The sequence below is a fragment of the Halichoeres trimaculatus genome, unplaced genomic scaffold (genome assembly GCF_033239565.1).
Source record: "Halichoeres trimaculatus isolate MK-OKI-2021-1 unplaced genomic scaffold, fHalTri1.1 fHalTri1_scaffold_18, whole genome shotgun sequence".
In the NCBI taxonomy this organism is placed as follows: Eukaryota; Metazoa; Chordata; class Actinopteri; order Labriformes; family Labridae; genus Halichoeres; species Halichoeres trimaculatus.
The window spans coordinates 2,251,808-2,271,911 of record NW_027437196.1 but is presented as its reverse complement, the minus strand read 5'-3'; the positions used below and the strand labels follow the sequence as shown (position 1 = coordinate 2,271,911).

Genomic DNA, 20,104 nt, shown 5'->3' with positions numbered 1-20,104 from the left:
GAGGGCTGATTTCACGCTCCAGCTGCTCTTACATAACATATCTAACTTTAAAATCCAACAAATTCTCCACAAACCCTCCTCAGACCGCAGAGACGCTCACGCAGAGCTGCTGCATAATCCACACACGCCTGCCGCAGCGTCTCCTGAATGCTCGATAACAGAAACCAAACCGTGTTTGCCGTTATTTTCATTCAACACATCTTCAGTGTCTGATTCAGAAAAACGCTCTTCCTGTCTTTTCCTCTTCACTGCTCTCCAAATCACCGTCTGCTGTCCGTCTGAGTGGCTTGATGTCCGTCCTTATCAGAGCCAAACGCGTTTCTTCCTTCCATGCTTATTATTCAGCGTGCTGAGGCGCACGCCCAGCCTCCAGAATGCCCCGGTCGTGTTTGAACAGCCAAATCAAACCTTTTCCTCATATTTTTTTAATAAAGTCAACTCAGGCTTTGAGTCAGAGGGGCCGGGGCGGCTGTGATACGGGGCTCTGACCTCACGGGGCGGTATCAGTCACCCAGCAGCGCTCTGACCTTATAGGCATAGACAACCTTTTAAATACACGGCAACTCCTCAAGTCAAAACATGTTTGAGTCATCTCAGCGAGCAGAAATGGCACCGAGACCCAGAACTCAACGTGCCTCTTTGGACTTAATCTCAGTTTGGAGTGCACGTCCTCGTCTGTGAGGGTTTATGAGCCGCTGTTTAATTGGAGCGTCCGGTATCCGTCAAATTAATCTCTGTCTTTCTCTTCCTCTCTCGCAGGAAATCAGGAATGGCTTCCAGGATTAACCTCCGCTCTTGGTAGAGGAACCTAGAAGTCTGCGTGTGTTTGCTCGCCGTCTCACAGCGTGGGAGATTCCATGATGTAAATTCATCCCTTCACGTTTCGGTACAGCTTCAGCGTCGGGGCCATGAACCTGAGAGGATCTACCTGGACGGATATTTCCCCAGCTTGGATTTAGATTCTGCTCCCGTTTGGACTACTTTTCGAGGCTCGCAGCGGTGGCTAGTGGTGGCGGCGGCAGCGGCGGCGGCGGTGGGAGGACCTTCCCGCCTTGGAACAAGGGGATAACTTTACAAAAGCAGGCGCCACCATGAGGATACCCAGCACCTCCTGTCTCTGCCCCGTTCTGGTCTGCCTCTGCTTCATCCAGAGGAGCTACGGGGCCAGCCACCACCTCCCCGCCAAAGTGCCCTCCAAGAACCAGACCAAACTGGCCAACGGGGAGACGGAGGTGCACCACAGGCCCAAACGAGGCTGGATCTGGAACCAGTTCTTTGTTTTAGAAGAACACATGGGACCAGACGCTCAGTACGTGGGAAAGGTAAGACTTCATTTCAAACCTACTTCTGAACAGCTTACCTTTCTGTTTTCACCCACTTCCTGTTTAGGGAGGAACAGGTTTCCCCTCTGATGTGCAAATACAGCTCTCATTTGTAAAGGTGTGGGTCTCTGCATCCGTCACTCTGAGCCAGAGTGAATTCCTCTTATGATAATGTCCCAAAAATGTTTTATTCTCTGTAATGATGAGCGCCTCGTAGCGTGTCTGCCACCCTGGGACGCCGGCGATGTAAGATTCAGTTTGATGTGAGAGGAGCCCTCACCGTCAGGCCGTCTTTAACAGAAATATTAGATTTGGTGTCTCTGTGGGGAACAGATCCTGGTTTTATCTCTTGGTGAGTGGGAAACCATAGCACGTATGATGATGATGATGAAGAACACGGCCTCTGTGAAACCAGCCCGTCTGGGGTTTTCAAGCTTTGAGGTGAAGAGTCCGGCTTTAGTGTTTTTCTGGATCCAGGAAGCGACAGGTGTAATGTTAGCAAACATACAGTCTGTGGTTTTTAAGTCCAAGTCAAGTCTGAAGTCTTTGCGGGGTGAGACTTCGTCAGGTTTTAAAAAACTGAAACAGAAAATGTCTTTTTAGACGTAAAGATGCTGTGAGGAGGATCTGTTTTAATTGCTCTCCCTCGCCACCTTGTGGCCTGGAGTCTGCGCACACTGTTGTAAGATTACTTTCAGCAGGACTGTGTTTGTTTTGGAATTAAATGGAGATCGGATAAAAACAAATTTTCTTTGTTCAAGACAAATTTTTAATGGACACAACGCTACGGTTTGAAACGTGACATCAGAGCTAACGTAACCTCACTCTTCATTTTATTGATAGACTCAAGTTTGAACAGACCACTGCAGAATAACTGCTGACTGTGGGTTGGAGGCAACATTAGCACAAACATTTTAGCCCCTTTAGCCTTTAGCTCGTGCTCTATCTCTCTCCTGTTTCTCTTTCTTCTGCTCTTCTGTCCTTTCTCTGTCTGACAGTAAGGCTCCAGTGTCCACCATCACAACAAAATTAATCACAGAAACCATAAAGAAATCGAAACTTCATCAGCTGGCGTGGTGTTGTCATAGAGACTTGGATGTGCTGTAAACCAATTCAGACCTGGGAGCTAAGGAGTAGCATTTTAAGATAACCTGTAACTTGCAATATTAATGCTGATAATCTTGTTTTAAAGCGTGGGTTACGATCAGGCAGATATCTAGAGGAGAGACTGTTTCTAGATCACTTAGAAACTCCTCACAGCCCCTTTAATATGAGCTTCATTCACCTGATCAGTCCAGAAAAATGTCTTGTTTCAGGTTATTCGAAGACAAAAATGAGGTCTGAATTGCTGTTACAGGTAAAAACAAATCTGCCAATGGAAAATATAACTTCACAGAAAAACAGGAAGAAACTGTTACATCTAAGTGGTAATACACTCGTTTCAACACTAGGGATGGGTACCTTTTACATTTGAAATGACACCGTACTGGTGCTAGGTACCTGGCAGTTGGTATTGATACTTAACAGTACTCATTTTCTGTACTGTTTTGTGTTTATGTGGTAAAAAATATTATTTTGTTGAATAGTAAATTCTCTTTTTTTTCAATTTAATTTATTTATTCTTTAATATATAGCCTTGCAATGCTGTGTTCATGTACAGCGTGGAAAATTGCCAACTCTTCCACTCCCTCACAGTCACAAGGATGCATTTAGGTACCTGAACATGGTACCTTTTGGTTTTATGTGAATTAGTACCCCGTACTTTTGACAGAATTTGGTCAGTACTTATAAAAGTACCTTATTCTATACCCATCCTCATTGAAAACATTCTCATTATATTATATATTTACTAAAAATGCTGCCAAATACCACACACTGCACTTTTAATAATAATAATAATGATAATGATAATTGTAGTAATGATAATACATTTTATTTGTAAAGCCCTTTACATTTCATGAATCTCAAAGTGCTACAGAGCAACTTTGCATTGACGACTTAAAGGATACATTTGGTTTATACAGCTTTTACATTGTTTATAGAATGAAGTGGAACAAAATACTCACCAAGAAGGCTTTCCTGATCCAAGCAGTGCTTCAGGAGATATTTAGATCCAAAATCGTGCAGCGGACGTCCGTATAATGGGATCCATCAGGGCAGAGACAGCACCGCTCCTAAAACTGCATTAATCGTCCAAAAACTCATTAGTTTCACCAGTATTTCATCATGGTCCGCTCCGGGTTAGTCCTCTGCTGCAGTCTGTGTCACTCCAGACAGCGCTGTGTGGCTGAACTGACCTCTGAACTGACAAAGACTTTGTCTACGCTTGCCCCTCAAAGAAAGGAGTCAGCTCTCCAGAGAGTACCACGCATGCGCAGAGGGGCAAATGTAAACAAAGTGTTCATCAGTTCAGAGGTCAGTGCAGCCACACAGCACTGTCTGGAGTGACACAGACTGCAGCAGAGGACTAACCCGGAGCAGACCATGATGGAATATTGGTGAAAAACACAAGTTTTTGGATGATTAATACAGTTTTAGGATCTAAATATCTCCTGAAGCACTGCTTGGATCAGGAAAGCCTTCTGGGTGAGTATTTTGTTCTACTTTATTCTATAAACAATGTAAAAGCTGTATGAACCAAACTTACCCTTTAAAAAGAAAAAAAATTAAAAAGTTAGTAAGATAAAACTTCATTCTTCACATTTAAAGGGATGAGACATTAGCTTATGGATGTTGAAGAAAAATTGTACATGTTTGCACTGTGTGTTGTAAAGCTGGGTAGACTGTTATGGGTCTCTATAGCCCTTTTTGGTATGGTACACATTTTGGTGTTCCCTTAAAACCAGAACAGATCCCCCAATCACGGACCAGTCCCGTCCCACTTTTTGGTTCCCTTCTGTTGGGGTGCCAGATGTACCGATCCAACTCCTTTCTTTTGGTTTGAAAAATGGCGTCACAAACCGCATCACCATGGTGGACTGTGGAGGGTTTTTTTCTTCGTTGGATTTATTAGCGGGGTATACCGAGTTGCACTGCAATGTTGCCACGCTGTTACTTAGCTGATGTGGCTATCGTCATCTGGCTTAGGGCTGTGTTGTGCTTTCTGCGCGCACAAGATCTGCGCAAGAGAATGCATTTTTATCACCCCCTGCAGTGTCTGTTGGTGCCCATTCCCAAACTGCAGGGGGCGGTGCATCACAAATGTATGTCTACCAGAGTACTACACGAGAGTTGAAGTTTGTCTTTGTTTACATCACATTTATATATCTGTCCCGGATATTTTTCCAGGTTATTTTAACCAATTTCTCTTCTCTGTGGCCGTAATTTCACGTCTTGAGTTATTTACCACATGGTTATCACAGGGATCTCTGTGTGAAGGGTCAAACAGATGCCTGTGTTTCTGCACTTTGACCACTAGGAGATCCCGTTCTTCCGACATTTTGTCCACACATCTCTGTCCGGCAGGTTAGAAATTTTTGAGTGTGTGTAGCGCGAAAATTTCTGCATGAAAGGGACCGTGCAAGGTGGCGTAGGTGGGAAAATTAGGCCTTTTGTCCGCACAAAGCTGCTGACACGTCAAGCATAAATCAGCCTTTGCATGCACGTGGAAACGCAGACTAGGGGTGCAGCGGTTAACTGGTTATTATATTAACCGGGGTTTTAAATGTCACAGTTATATAACCACAGACGTTTGGCAACAACGGTTATTTCCGCTCATAACAGTCTGTCAGTTTAGACTCCTGTGCGCCGCAAAATGCAGCCGAAACGGTCCCTTTTACAGCATTTTAGCATTAGCCTATATTTGATTCCAGATATATACACTTTTTATCACTTGTTTGTGTGCTGTATTTGTTTCAAAAGGCAGCAACTGTAAAACAATGCGGGAAAAAACAATTAAACATATTTTCAAAGAATGTCAATGTGATTTTTTATGTCTATAATAATAATAACCGTAAAACCGCAAAACCGTAAAACCGTAAAACCATGTTTTTTTTCTCAGACTATAACCGTAAACCAAAATCTGAAACAGTTGCACCCCTAACGCAGACAGGGTCAGGCTTTCCTGAAATGTACTGGGTTTATAGGGATTGGATTCCCTTTGGAGTCAGCCTCCAGTGGCAACTCGAGGAACTACAGCTTTTGGTGCTTTAATGTTAGCTCTGTTTTCTAACTCCCCGGCTGTTGCTTGCAGAAACTGAAGCAAAGTTTGAAGTTGGTGACTGTGGATAGTTAGCAGCTGAGCCTCATTCAGACTTTATGAATGTAATTTCAGACACAGTGGAAGAAGATAGTTGTGTGTTTTGTTCCTGCTGGTGTGTGGAGCACGGTGTAGTCCAGTTGTTTGGCGCTGACTTTTTTCTGTTAGCTCCACAATAAGCCACAGGGAGCTGGTTAAGTCCTCTGCTTGCAGATTGCCTGCCCTTATCTCCTGAAATGTGTTTCTCCGCTGCAGTGATCATTATTCCAGGCACTCAGGCACAGACTAATCCCCTCAACCGCACTCGCAGAGAAAGAGAATGAGAAAGGCACGACGCCGCTCTCACTGCACATACGTCTGTATTTCAGCAGCATTTGAAGGGGAGAGGGAGAGAAAAGGGGATGACATGCTCGAGAAAGGAGCAAGAGGGAAATAACAACAACAAAGCAGATATCACTTTCCAACGTAAAGGTCTTTTTATTGAATCAAAGCGGCACTGAAACCACAGATGTCCTTGCAGAGCTGGAAACACGGGACAGAGAGGTTATTCATTGGTGAGACGTGTTTCTGCTAATATTATTTGATGCGTGAATGAAGCAGAAAATCCCAAACAAACACAGCGCTAACTCTGCGTCCTCACTTTTAGACGACACTTACGATATTTGCATCGAAGTGGCAGCGTTAGTTTTGCAGGCTGCAGGAGGAAAATCTCACATTAAATTTGTGGAGCGCTTTGAAGTTCCTGATTGTTTGGTTGGTTGGCTTTCTGATGTGTTAGCTCTACTTCTACCTTAAGGGTGTTGTGTTCCTGTGTGTGTGTCTCAGCCTGTGTGTGTGTGTGTGTGTGTGTGTGTGTGTGTGTGTGTGGTGGGAGCTGAGCTGCTGATGAAAGCCAAATAAACATAAACAGCTAATCCTGGATGATAATAAAGCACTGGGTAGACACATAAACATTATTAAGGAATCAATTTGACATGCATGTTTAAAGAGATGAGGTCTCCAGATGGCGAGCACGAAAAAACATTTAATTATGTGGGTTGGGACTGGTGTGCAGTGTCCTAATGTGGCGAGCAGACAGAATGACCCTTAATTAGAGGAAGACAGGAGGCGAAGAGGAGGAGGAGGAGGAGGAGGATTAATGTACTCTGCACGTACTCCTCTGTATTGTTTTTTCTCCTTCTCCCTTTGCTTGATTAAAACTCTGGACATTAGCGAGCAGAAAATGAACGGCTCCACATCGGGGGATTGCAAACACTTTCTTTGTGGGTAATTGCTGTCATGGAAAAATGGAGAGTCTGGAAACAGGTAATCATTGATGAGATGCAAACTGATATGGAATTCCAATCATGGCGGAGCAAACATAATGAATCAGAGGAGCTGGAGGGAATCTGCAACATCAAACACAATAAAAGAGACGGTATGAGCACAGAGGAAGACACAAAAGGGGTCTGTTATGAAGGAAGAGGGGTTCTGTTTCAAATGACAGAAGTTTCTTCCTGATCGATTACTCTGATGATTATCGATTAATTGTCACAGTAATCGATTAATCGATTAATCGATCTAAAAAAAAAAAAAAAAAAAAAAAGATCAAAGCGACCAGTTACTCTGACGATTAATCGATTGATCGATTGAAAACGTTGTCGACGCTTTACTAATTGATTTTATTGTATTTTATCGATGTTTGGTGATAAACTTAATTCTGGGTTTTACAGCTTCTGTAAAACAAAAAGGATCTTTTTCTTTTGAGTATCTTTTACTTCAAGGAATTGGTGTTTCTAAGATTACTATGCCAAATGTACGAAGAGGATTAAGGCCACTGGAGAAAAATAAAGTCTTTTTTTTTTCTTTTCTTTTTTTTTAACCATTTTTTCCAGTTAAAAAAATTAAAAAATTAAATCAGAATTATGAGATTAAAGTCAGAATTCTCCATTTTTGTATTTTTAGATATAAATATATATATATATAAATTAATAAAAAAACTCAGAATTCTCCGTTTTATTTTTAAGTATTTAAAAAAATGTATAAATAAAAAAACAATAAAACCAAAATTCTGAGATTTAATTTTGAATTCTCCATTTTTTTTTATTTTCAACTATTTAAAATAAATTAAAGAATAAATTATTAATAAAAAATAAAATCAGAATTCTGAGATAAAAGTCAGAATTCATCAATTTTTTTTATTTTCACCTATTAAAAATAAATAAAGAAATAAATTATAAAAAATGAAAAAATGAAGTCTGAGATTAAAGTGAGAATTCTCAATTTTTGTGTTTTTAGATATCTAAAGAAAAAAAAAAATCAGAATTCTGAGGTTAAAGTCAGACTTCTTAATTTTTTTTATTTTTAAATATTTTTCTAAAAAAAAAAAAAAAAAAAAAAAAACAGAATTCTGACTTAATTTACTTAAAAAAATAGAAATTAAAAAAAAAAAAAATGGGATGTGTTTTTTTCCGGTGGCCCTAATCATTGTCTGTACAATAATCCTTAAACAGTTGAAAATTACAAGCTTGATCTCAGATCACTAAATGAAGACTTCAGTCAAACATCCTCACAGCCAAATGGAATATACAGAGTGTCTGTTTGACATTGGCTCTGGCAGTCGGACATTTCGTGTTCACATTTTGCCGAACCTCACACATAAAAAAACAGCACAGAGTGACTTCTGGGAATAAGTGAAGCGGCCAGTCTGTCAAGAACATATTTAATCCCCCTGAGGTATCCCGTAATCCCCAGCGACACCTTTCAAGGGGGGCTGAGGCATTTGGGAAATGACAGCTTTGTGCATGAGTGAGACGCAAATGCTTGGCTGTGGATGGGGCTTGTCCAGATATGAGACAGGAGACAACCCTCTCCCCGTTGGGAGGTGTGAACGTCTCCGTGTCAATCAGCTCAGCGTGGCTCAGCGTGCTGCTTTGAAGTCGTGGGGTAGGTTGCAGACGGGATGTTTTCTTTTTTTTTTTTGGAGGACGATGCAAATCCCTGCATGAGTTTGAGCTGCACTGAACTGTCTGCTGCAGTTGGAGGACGCCGTGCAGCTGTTGGGTAAAAGGGAACAAATCCTTGGGTGGAAATCCTCGAGTTGAGTCGTCACTGGGTGGTCCGGCTGCTGCTGCTGCTGCTGTTTACTCCAAAAACTGAGGCTTTGACCCAAACAGGAAGTCAAACCTCTCCGTCTCATCCTGTCTTCATTTGCAGAGTAGGAAGCTCTGAGAGAGGAGCCTAAATCTTTTATTCATGCCTCTAAAAACGGATGGTGCAGTGACAGAACCAGGGAACTGTCTTGTCCTATGTACAGTAATAGGTGGAAAAATGGGAGAATTTTTTTTTTCTTTTACATAAAATGGCTCTACACCCACCCTTAGTGATGCAGCGAGCAGGAGCGCAGCGTCTGGATGTTGTCAAACCAGTGAAGTGTTGAAGAGGAACCAGGAAAGCTCAGAGCTGATCTGTTATTACTCCGCTTTGTTAGAAAGAGTCCTGATTTATTCTGAACAGCCTCGGGAGAATTACAGCGAAAACAGCTTTTAGATATGAAAGAAAAAGAAGCCTTTTTTTCCACATGCTAACGGCAACTCATGAATGACACTTCATGTATGTATGTTATTTTTTTAAGTCCAACTCCAGAGAGGAAAGTATGAAATGGTAGAAAAACAGTCAGAAGTGATTCACACACAGCTGAAGAAATTTGGTCCAGGAGTTTTTTTTTAGCTCAGGTTTGGTCGCCACCAGGAGTGTTCAATCCTGTATTTCTCTAAAAATCAGTCATTAATTGAGCTCAAACTTCCTTGTCCGTCGTCACAGAGGTGATGAAATCGAAGCTCACCTGTCCCTCAGGTGTCTCTGATCCCAGATGATCAGTGGTCAGTTTTCTGCAGTGATATGTGCTGCGTTAACATTAGCAGACTCTGCTTCTGACCAAGGAACATGTTCTCCATTAGGGGGCGATATGGAGAAAATATGTCAGGATGTTTTTATGGCAGGATCAGGATCTGGATTTTATCAGGACTGTTTTTCATATGAGCCCCACATTATTCTCATCCTGCATCTGAACTTTTCATACCTTATTTCTAATTTTGTGTCCTTTATATAGGGATGGGTACCTTTCACATTTGAAATGATACGGTACCAATTTTTGGTACTTTTGTGTGTTTTTGTGTTCATAAATATTAACTTGTTTGATGATAAAATATCAAAGTTTTCCAGTCTAATATATTTATTTTCAATAGTTAAAACTTAAAAAGACACAGATCTTCTCACACCTCGTCTTCGGGCAGGTGCGTTGGATGAAGACAAAAGAGTCCAAATTTACCAGAGGAAAATGAAAAATCCCATACACTGGCCAACTTCCAGAGAGAAAACACTTTATTGCAAAGTTTTGGGCATGGGCCTCTATCATGAAAATAAATTTTAAAAAATGAAAATGTTGGGTTGAGAGAGACTTATGACACTAAAGGTCTTTACACATCGAGTCTGTTTTTTTATGGAGTTACAGTTACAAAAAAGGTTTGTACACTCGCACCAAATCTTTCAGCCGTCGTTATTTTTTCGGAGCAGATTCAATTTTTTGCGTTTTTTCGCATCCATCGATCCAGTTCATTTCCTGGGTAGTTTGACTTTTCAGAGACGCTGTAGGCTACTTGCAACATCACGATCTCACATTTTCCGACATGTTTTGCCTACACATTTCAGGGGATCTTCAGATGATGAATGAAGACCTGTGTACATGTGTGTGACGGTGTGTCTGTGTCTGTGTGTGTGCACGGGCGTGCATACCTCAAACATAACAACACCCACTGCTCAGGATCAATAGCTTAATCACTGCTTGATGATTCCATTTTTCTCATACTGCAAATTTTTAAATTGATACAAAAACAAACTCTTTAGGTTCAGTGTGCAAGGTGTCTGTGTGTGCAATTTTTTTTAGACTACAGATCCAAAAAACATATCCGAAAAAAACAGATTCAGTGTTATTAACTGTTGAATGCAAGAGTTGAGAGCGCTCTGTTCTAAAAACATAGGCTGTGTCCAAAATGGACGTAGTCTGTCCACTGCGTCTTCTGCTTGTTCCTGACACACTAAAATGACACCAATCGTGGAACGCCGCCATATTGGAAATGATGTTAGGGATGGGTATCGAATTAGGAAGTCTTATTGGTACTGACTGAATTGTGTCTGTAGTACTGAGTACCGATTCACGTGAAATTAAACAGTGCCATGTTTAGGTACCTAAACGCATCCTTGTGACTGTGAGGGAGTGGAAGAGTAGGAGAATTTCCATGCTGGACATAAACACAGCATTGCAGGGTTATATACTGAAGAATAAATGTGTTAAATTGAAAACCTTTGAGATTTTATATTATAAAAAAAATTATCAGGGATGCATTGGTCTGAATATCAATATCGGCAGATGTGTTATCAGTACCGGCGAGTTTTTTTATTTCTTTATTTCTTTTTTTTAACCACTATTTATATCAGTAAATATCAGTTATCTGCCACAACAGCAATATTAAAATCGGATATTGGTGTCGGCCAAAATGTTCATATCTGTGCATCTCTAATTTTTACAACCACATAAATGCACATAAGTACTGAAAATTGGTACCACAGCTGAGTTGAGCTGTGTCTCTGATTGGACGTTCAGATGATCTTAAAATCTCCTTTTTAAACCAGGCTGTAAAAATGTTTTTAATGCTGTAAAAGCCATTTTTTGTCTTGGTGTGTATCACTCAAGCCTCAAGTGGATTCACAATGAACAGCAACGTTTAGCTCTTCTGCACAGGCTTCATTTCTCTAAACTGGAGTTTTCAGTTTACCATAAACAGCAGCTTTAAAGAGCCAGTGGATCCATTTTAATGTAAAAGCTAATAATAACTACAGATTAAACTAGGAATAAATGAATAAATTCATTTAGAAGTGATTCATATGGCACCAACATTTCCCCTGAGTGTTGTCTATGCACACGTGAAACAAAGATTGTTCAGATCGACTGCTTGTGCTTGAAAAGCTTCGTTAGTATCCGGTTCAGGAATCGTAGTGTAGCTGCAGGAATCCCTCCTCCAGCAGAAACAGCTGGATAAGAAAAGAAACTGAGCTCCCCCTGATTCAACAGCTGCAGAAATAGCTCTTCCAGGGAGCGCCGCTGTCTGTGCAGGCATGCCTAATTTCCAAAGTGCATTCCCCTGTCCTTTGGCGTCTGCGTTCAAACGTATTAGCACCATTTAGACACTTGAGACTGAAACCATTTGCCTTCACTCACTTCCCCGGCACAAAGCAGAAATATGTTTTCTGAAGCTGATACGCTGACGTTTTCATTTCTGCCTCATTCAAATGTGAAATTTTAGCTGCAGTTGGAGGCAGAGCCATTAAAGAAGTGTCAGAGTTGCTTCCGGGGCCTCTAATAATCTCATTACTGTACATCAAGAAGTCAGCCGTCCTGCTGGGAAGACAACGATTCATCGTCTTTCTCCTCGCAGATGTCAGAATAGAGGACAACCACGAGGGCGGATCTCGGAGATGTGCATCAGCGGCACGTCCTCAACCCGCCCCTCATCACTGTCTCTTGATGTATGGTCATTAGGCAGACGCTCCATCATCAGCCGCGACTGTGACTGTTACAAATCAATCCTGGAGGAGGGGGCGCTCCGAGGAGTTGATTGGGAGGGTAGCGAGGCCAAAACGGGGTGATCATCAGACAATCAAGCACGCCGACATAAAAAGTGATTAAGTCCTCTCGCGTGAAGTTAAAGAGCCCAGATTTAATCAAAAACCAACACCCCACCCCCATCCCTCTTTTTGCTAATTGCAAATAGGAAGCCAAGGCACTCATCACCAGCCTGTGCACGTGTCCTGCTCATTCACCTCCTCTTCCCTCCCCCATCCTCCTCTCACCTTGAGGAGTCTCCATGTGAGGTGGGCTACACACACCTGAGTCCCACCTGTGAGTCTAAAATATGCAAAGGAGTTTCTACTTCTGACTTCAAAGCAGCTCTAAAAAGAGTTTTGGAAATCTCTTGAAGTTCATGCAGAATTGCAAAGAGAGAAAACACAAATCTGTCCTCATACCAGGCTCAGAGTTTGCAGAAATCACTTCCTGTTCTTGATGATTTTATCACTTTCTTGTTGTTTGAAAAGAAATTCAAAGACTAGAAACAGTCAAAAACTGACCACAGTTTATTTAACCAGGCTAAAATTGGCTCATAGCATCTCTGGATTAAGGCGGACAGGGTGGCTAACAATAGCAGAGCTAGCTCCATCAGTCGTCTGTCCTCCCTTAAGGATATCATCCATCTGTTGGTGCAGGTTTTGCATTTCTCCAGTTGGCTCCACGCTACAAAAACTCAAAACTACCTCATTTCCTGTCTACGGCCACTTCCACCAGCTCCTCTGAGGGGATACCAAGGTCTTCCCAGGTCATTCAAGAGGTATAATCTCTCCAACACATCCTGGGTCTACCCCGGAGTCTCCTACCCAGATGCCCGAACCACCTCTCCGAACCCTATCCCTAAGTCTGAGCCCAGACACCCTGCAGAGAAAGCTGATTTCAGCTGCTTCTATCAACGATCGTGTTCTTTTGGTCACTGCCCACAGCTCGTGGACATAGGTGAGGGTCGGAACGTGGATTGACCGGTAGATTGAGAGCCTTGCCTTTTGGCTCAGCTCTCGTGAACAAGACCCCAAGATACTTGAACCTCCCCACTTGGGGCAAAGACTCTCTCCCAACCTAGAGTGGGCAGTCCACCCTTTCCCGACAGAGAACTAGGCCTTCAGACTTAGAGGTGCTGATCTTCCCAGTCGGCTACTAACCGTCCCGGTGTGAGCTGGAGGTTGGTGGTCAATGAGGCCAACAGGACCACATAATCAGCAAAAGGCAGAGATGGGATCCTGAGACCCCTGAACCTGACCACCACTTGACTGCATCTAGAAATCCTGTCCATAAAAGTGATGAACAGAATCAGGGACCAAGCGCAGCCCTGGTGTAGTCCAACCCTGACTGGGAACCAGTTTGACTTACTGTTAGCAAGACAGTAACGCTCACTTTGGAAATACAGGGACTGAACAGCCATTGACTCAATATTCCCAGAGCACCCCCTTCAAGATACCTCAGGGGACACGGTCTAAAGCTCTTTCTAGGTCGGGACTGGTTGGGAAAACCCTCATTCCCCCTTTAACACCCTCACAAGGGTATAGAGTTGGTCGAGTGTTCCACAGCAAATCTTATCAAGTGTTTTTGTCTTGTTTTCAGTTAAAAAAATGTCATTTTAGACTTAATCTGAGCTAAAATAACCTGACATGTCTAGAAAAACGTCTTGTCTCAAATTTCTTAAAGACAGAAATGAGGTCTGAATTTCTTGTAACAAGTCAAAAAAACATTTGCCAGTAGGGAAAGAGAAAAGTTTCAGATATTTTTACTTTCTACAAGCTATTCAGGCCTCATTTTTGTCTCTTAATATCTTGAAATAAGACATGTTTCTGAACTTGTCAGGTGAATTTGGCTAAAATCAGATGCAATAAGATTTGTTTATGTCTAAAAATAAGACAAAAAAACTTATTCAGATTGCAGTTTTTGCAGTGCAGGCTTTAATGCTCAACTACCTGGATGAAAACAGACACATATGTTCGGCGCCATCTTCTTTGCATAAGACAGTTTTGCTGTATTTAAACTGGAAAATGGTTTTTGGCTGTTTCCAAGGTATACAATGAAAAAAGTCCTAAGAAAGGGAGTGTTTTTGTCTTGTTTCAAATAAACATGTCTGACTAAAAAAAGACTAGAAAATGTTTTACGTTAGGATATAAGAGGTCCAAAATCATACCAGGATCGTGTTTTATTTTGTTCAATTTTTTTATTTATTTTTTTATTTTCATGACTGAAGAAATCTTCTAAGAAGATATATTTGTAAAGTTTCTTTAAATGATGGATATTATACCATGTTTTTCCCTCTTAATTTCTAATATATTGAAATTTTAAACATTTCTGGACTTCAGACAAAAAGATTCTCTTAACTTGTATTTTTTTTTTTTTTTTTTTTGCAGTTTATGGCTTTTTTAACCCATTTTTTTCTGAGTTTTTCATTCTTTTTTTTTTGCAGTTTATGGCTTTTTCGACCCAATTTTTTTCTAGGTTTTTTATCCTTTTTTTTTTTTTTTTGCAGTTTATGGCTTTCTTAACCCAATTTTTTTCTAGTTTTTTTTTTCTTTTTTTTTTGCAGTTTATGGCTTTTTTACCCAATTTTTTTCCAGGAAAAAAAAACACAATCTCTCGAACAAGAAACTGTTTTACGTCTGTGCCTGTTTATATCTGGGTAGTCGAGCATTTAAGCCCTTTACGAGAGCTCCAACTCCTGCTAGTGGCAGGTGGCTGCACTACAGATTAGATACAGCACAGTTTTTTCTTAAAAAGATAAATATTAGGCTAACTAGCAAGGTTAGTTTGAGCTTAAATGCTTTTTCAAGGAATTATCGATGCGTTATTGGGATGTTGAAAGATATGAACTCCAGGTTCCCGTTCAACCAAACTGACACGAGTTCTCCTCCAACTGTGATCTAAGCTTTTCTCTGAATCTCTGAGTGGAAGTGTCCTTCAGAGCACTCCTTCCTACTTTCACAGAGTAAGTACATTTCACAGCCGGTGCTTCACACAGAGCGTCAGAGAAGGTGAGCTCGCAGAACAGCATGTACTGCTATTTGTAGCCTCGGTGCATCTATACAAATTTGCCGTCCTCTGCTGCTGCCTGTAAGCCTTTTCAGCTGTATCATAAATATGATGTCTCACTGGAAGCTTCACTCGCAGGGAAATGGGTTTTAAATCAGCGTCGGATCAATCAGATGAAACGTATCCAGCGTGGTTTCACTTTGACGTATTTTGCGCCCTGGTATCAAATTTCACCCTGAATTCTTCTAATCGTCATATGCAGAGATTTATACAGCGCTTTATCACTTCCCCGCCTGCACAAGAGAGATGCTCTTCTCTTTCACCTCCTTGTTCTCATCCCACACAGATCATAATAAGAGGACATAACGGCTGCAAAGCAACGTTCATTCATTTGAGCAGACAGCAAACAAGGCTTGCCAGGCCCATACATTACGTGGATCTGTAAAATGAATACGACCAAGCCATTACAAAGGGCATCCACCAATAATGCAATCCAGCCGGGCACATACATTATCTGGATCTGTGCGCTGAAAAGGACAAAGGCGGTGCAGCGAGAGGAGGAGGAGGCAGGGGAAGGTCAAACGCTCGGAGCTGCACGGTGCATTTCCTCTTTAAGATTCTGCTTCCTGTCAGCTCCTCCTAAGACTGAAAGATTCCCCGTGCGCCGTAGCAGTTTGCCAACTTGAGGAGACTTAAGTCGATTCTCCGGCTCCACCTGAGATGAAAGAGGGTTTGAATTGAAACCGTTTGGAAGTATTCTGGCTGCTGGTTTCAGCACCATGTGGCCAGTCAGTCAGCTATATTTGTTCTGCTGAAAAATTGGCAGGGATAATATTTGGCAGGATGTTTGTGTCTAGACTAGAAGTGAATCTTATGATGTTGTTCTTTTGGTCTGCCAGCGAAGAGTTTAAATCGTCTTTATCTGCCATGTGTGCGAGGGTTTATGATGGTTACAAATCGTTTCTGAAGATGTCTGCTTTGACCAGCGTTAGCAGCTGCAGGAGAAACATGAGGCGATGATGGTGGATTCCTGAAGCCAGATCAGTCCAGAACCACCGGTTTAGAGAGTAGAGACTTGGATTTATGAAAGCTGTGTTTGTTTAAACAGCAGAATTGTGTTCAATGACTGTTTCCTGAGTTTTTGATGCAGATCATCTATGAGTCCGATTATCAGGGTCATCTAAAAATGGATCAGAACAAGACTTCCTTGTAGGATTTGGCGATATATCAGGATTATATCAACATATTTTTTTACACTGGACCAATGGTCTTCAACCTGTGGTTCTGGAGCCTCATGCGGCTTCTTTGCAGTGGCTCCTTGCAGCTTTAAACAAATACAAGTAAAATACAAAATTTTAATTTTTCTTACAGAGGATTTTGATGATTAAAGACATTGACACTTAACAAAAAATCATGCATTAACATTTTGGCTAGATAGATATACTCCAGCTCTTAGAATAAAGCTTTCACATTTTTTTGTGATTTTTGAGAATTTTTTGAATTTCAATTTTTTGTCATTTTTTTAAATTAAGAAAAAAATCCAAATTTACAGAAGATTTTGCAAATTTTAAAGCTGTTAAACAGTTTTGATTTTTTTTTTTTGCAAAAAAATCATTTTTTAAAAAAATTCTGAATATTTTGCAAATTATTAGGATTCATTTCTTTATTTTACAAATTTTAAGAATTTTTGCAAATTTATTTTTTTTTTTATTTATGCATATTTTGCAAATTATTTAGATTCCATTTTTTGATTTGCAAATTTTAGAGTTGTTTGAAAATTTCATTTTTTTAATTTCTGAATATTTTGCAAATTATTAAGATTCATTTTTTTTATTTTGCAAATTTTAATTATTTTTGCAAATTTATTTATTTTTTTATTTATGCATATTTGGCTTATTATTTAGATTCCTTTTTTTTTTAATTTGAAAATTTGAAGATTTTTTTTGCAATTTTTAAGCATATTTTGCTAATTATTAGAATTCTATTTTTTGAAAAAAAAATGCAGATTTTGAAATATTTTACATCATGGGAAAATTGAGCACATTTTTTAAAATTGCATTTTTTAATTTCTTTTGCATTTTCATGTAATTTTTCACAAATTTTGTTAGAATTTTTAAATCTTAAAAATTTGAGCACATTTTATATATTTTTTTTCTTTTGAAAAATTTTGCAACATTGCTAATTTCAAGGTCCAGTGTGTTCATACATTAAAATAAATGACGAGTAAATATCAATAATAATTAAAATTAGCTCTATGAAATACGTACCCTAAAAATCACTTAGATCCGACCTTTATCTGTAATGTCAGGACTTCCTGTTTGGAAATTATAGGTCATCCAAGACTTTTTTGTAGGTCTTGTCATGATCGTCATGCACAAAATACTTCAGAGCTGCAACTGAAATTAGCCAAGGGGCTGCAGTTTTAAGCCACTAGGGGGCGCATTGGAGCAGGAAATCGGCACTCAACCACAGGATTCATGAATTTGTTGCCTGGTCAGAATTTTGTGGCATGGTGCTTTCGCATTTATCTCAAGTGAAAGCCACGCAATTTGGGGTTAAATGTGGTAAAGAAAGACAGAAAGATAAATAATAATCACAAAGGTCTCAAGAGGACCCTCACCCTGATTGGCAGGCTTGGGGCCTAATGATAAATACCAGTATATATATAGTGTTGCTAATGTGGTTCAATAGAATGCATCGAAACAACTCCTCAAGGCCAAAGCAAATCATTGAGATATTAATAAAATTCCATATCACTCAGACCTACACCTCTGTGTGTTAGCATACAGCTTCAGCTGAGTTACACCTACCTTAAATGTATTTTCATGTTTCTTTAGGACAAATGGAAACAGCGCTGGACGATCAAATGTCTTTCTGGTTGCAGGACAGTTTTGTCCTCAAATCTCTCCTCTTCTGGATAAGGACTCAGACACCTGACGAGTGAAACAACAGCCAGAAGTCTCCTGTTTGGCTGCGAGCACCAATTAGCTTGAAACACAAACAGTTTAAGGCTGCTTTCCTGAACGAGCACACCGAGCCCACACACTGAAATCAAGCTGTTGACAAAAGAAAGTGAAGGAGAAGACGCTTTCACTCAGGTTGCTCCTCTGGGCGTCTGATGAAATTATGAGCCAGTTTCTCCTTGAGATTGGACTGTTTTTCCAGCAGCCACAGACTCTGCTGATCTCTTTAAACTCCTCTGAAATGCATCGCCAGCCGCCAGCCGCCAGCCACATGCCAGTCATCTATTCCAGCAGTCTTTAATAAAGTTGTCCGTGGAGACAGAGAGATAAACACAAGCCCTTGTTTTGAAGCTCTGTGGAGAGAAAGGATCCTGCCTCAGTCTTTTGGTTTGGAGATGACAGAGCAACAAGGTCACAGAGGTCAGAGTTTGAGCTTTCGCATGAACTCTCTGAGGGTTTCTGACGCTTCCACCCCGCTCGCCACATACGGCACCGGTATATGTGAGGCTCACATCATTCCTGCTCTGTGGTTCAACAAATCGACACAAATTACATCAGGGCGGGTCGGCATGAAATTTTCTGTGTGATCAAAATAAATGAAGTCTAAATAAAATATTCCAGCCCTGAAGCTGGAGCAGGAGCAGGAGCAGGAGCAGCACTCTCTGCAGAGAAATGGAGCCCCGGATTGGAAATCATGAGTTGAAAACTCGCCTCCAGCCCAGTTTTCGTACAATCAGTGACGACGAGGAAAATATGGAAAGAGGAGAAATGTGAAAGTGTCCAAAAAGCAGTGAGGGGAATCCACAGGAAGTTGTCAACTCCAACTGTCATTTTCTGGCATTTTCTCCCGGCGTTGGTGTAATCAGGCATTCACAGATGGTTGGTTTTATGGAAGCTGTGAGCAGACGACTTCAATCCAGAAGGTGTAGAGTATCGGTGGAAGTTCTGTCAGCGTTGGGTGTTTTCTTTTACTCACGTTTGAGGCTGTGGCTGAATCAGGAAGAAGAAATCCACTTCTCTGCTCCAACAGTAAATAAGAGTACATTGTGTCGCAAAATAACCAATCAATAAAAAAGAAGAAATTTGCAGATTTTGCGCTTCCAGCTGACAGTGGCCCATCAGTAAAACTTCCCATGGCTCACATCAATTCTGAAAGATCAAATTCAGGGTAAAAAAAAAAAAAACCTCTGGGAATACCACTCCACAGGCCAAAATCTTTCTTGTTTTTCCAAAAGTTCAGAAAATCTGCAGTTCCTAGAGTGTCCACTGGAGGTTAGGACGATGTGGTTTTCTCCCGATTTGCTTCTTTTATGATTTTTGGGGTGCTAATTCGATTTAAATTAAGATTCTTTGATACTTTATTTTTGTGTTTTTTAGTTTGTTTTTAAAAACCAGACCTAGTTAAAATCTGCTGCCATGTTTTCCCAAATAATGAACATCACATGTGAGTCAGTTTTTGAGATTTATTCAGGGATCTGACAACTCTTCTTTTTTCAACCCAGCTTATAAACAAAGGCTAAAATCAAGGACCTAAAAATAAAATAAAATAAAATAAAATGAAATAAATAATAACAATAATAATAATAAAAATACTTATAAAATAATAATAATAATAATAATAATAATAATAATAATAATAATAATAATAATAATAATAATAATAATAATAATAAAAGTTACAATCTAAAATCATTAAACAAAAAATAATAATCCATAAAATAAAAATAAATAAATGAATAAATAAAAATCCAATACCATGATACATTGACTTTTTCTACCACCCCTCATTAATGCTCTTGTTAGAATTCTGTTTTTCCAACAATATCAAACATTTCATCCTGGTTTGTGAAATAGTTTTGGTTTATTCCAAATAAATTTCCTTCGTTGAACTCAGAAACTCACCAAACCTTGCCCTCAGGTCCGTCACGGTGATAAATCTATGCTTTCAGTGCTTTTGTGTCGACACACGCTC

At 40.3% G+C, this 20,104-nt stretch overlaps 1 protein-coding gene across 4 annotated transcripts in view; it reads left to right on the top strand.

The window, feature by feature from the left end:
• Positions 1-20,104, top strand: part of LOC141807386 (cadherin-18) — a 342,498-nt gene that overhangs the window by 215,279 nt on the left and 107,115 nt on the right. For all 4 annotated transcript variants that reach the window (XM_074693358.1, XM_074693357.1, XM_074693356.1 and 1 more), the window contains one exon: positions 760-1,322. In XM_074693358.1, coding sequence (XP_074549459.1) covers positions 1,092-1,322 — 231 coding nt within the window. In that variant the 5' untranslated portion in view covers positions 760-1,091. The remainder of the gene's footprint in view (positions 1-759; positions 1,323-20,104) is intronic.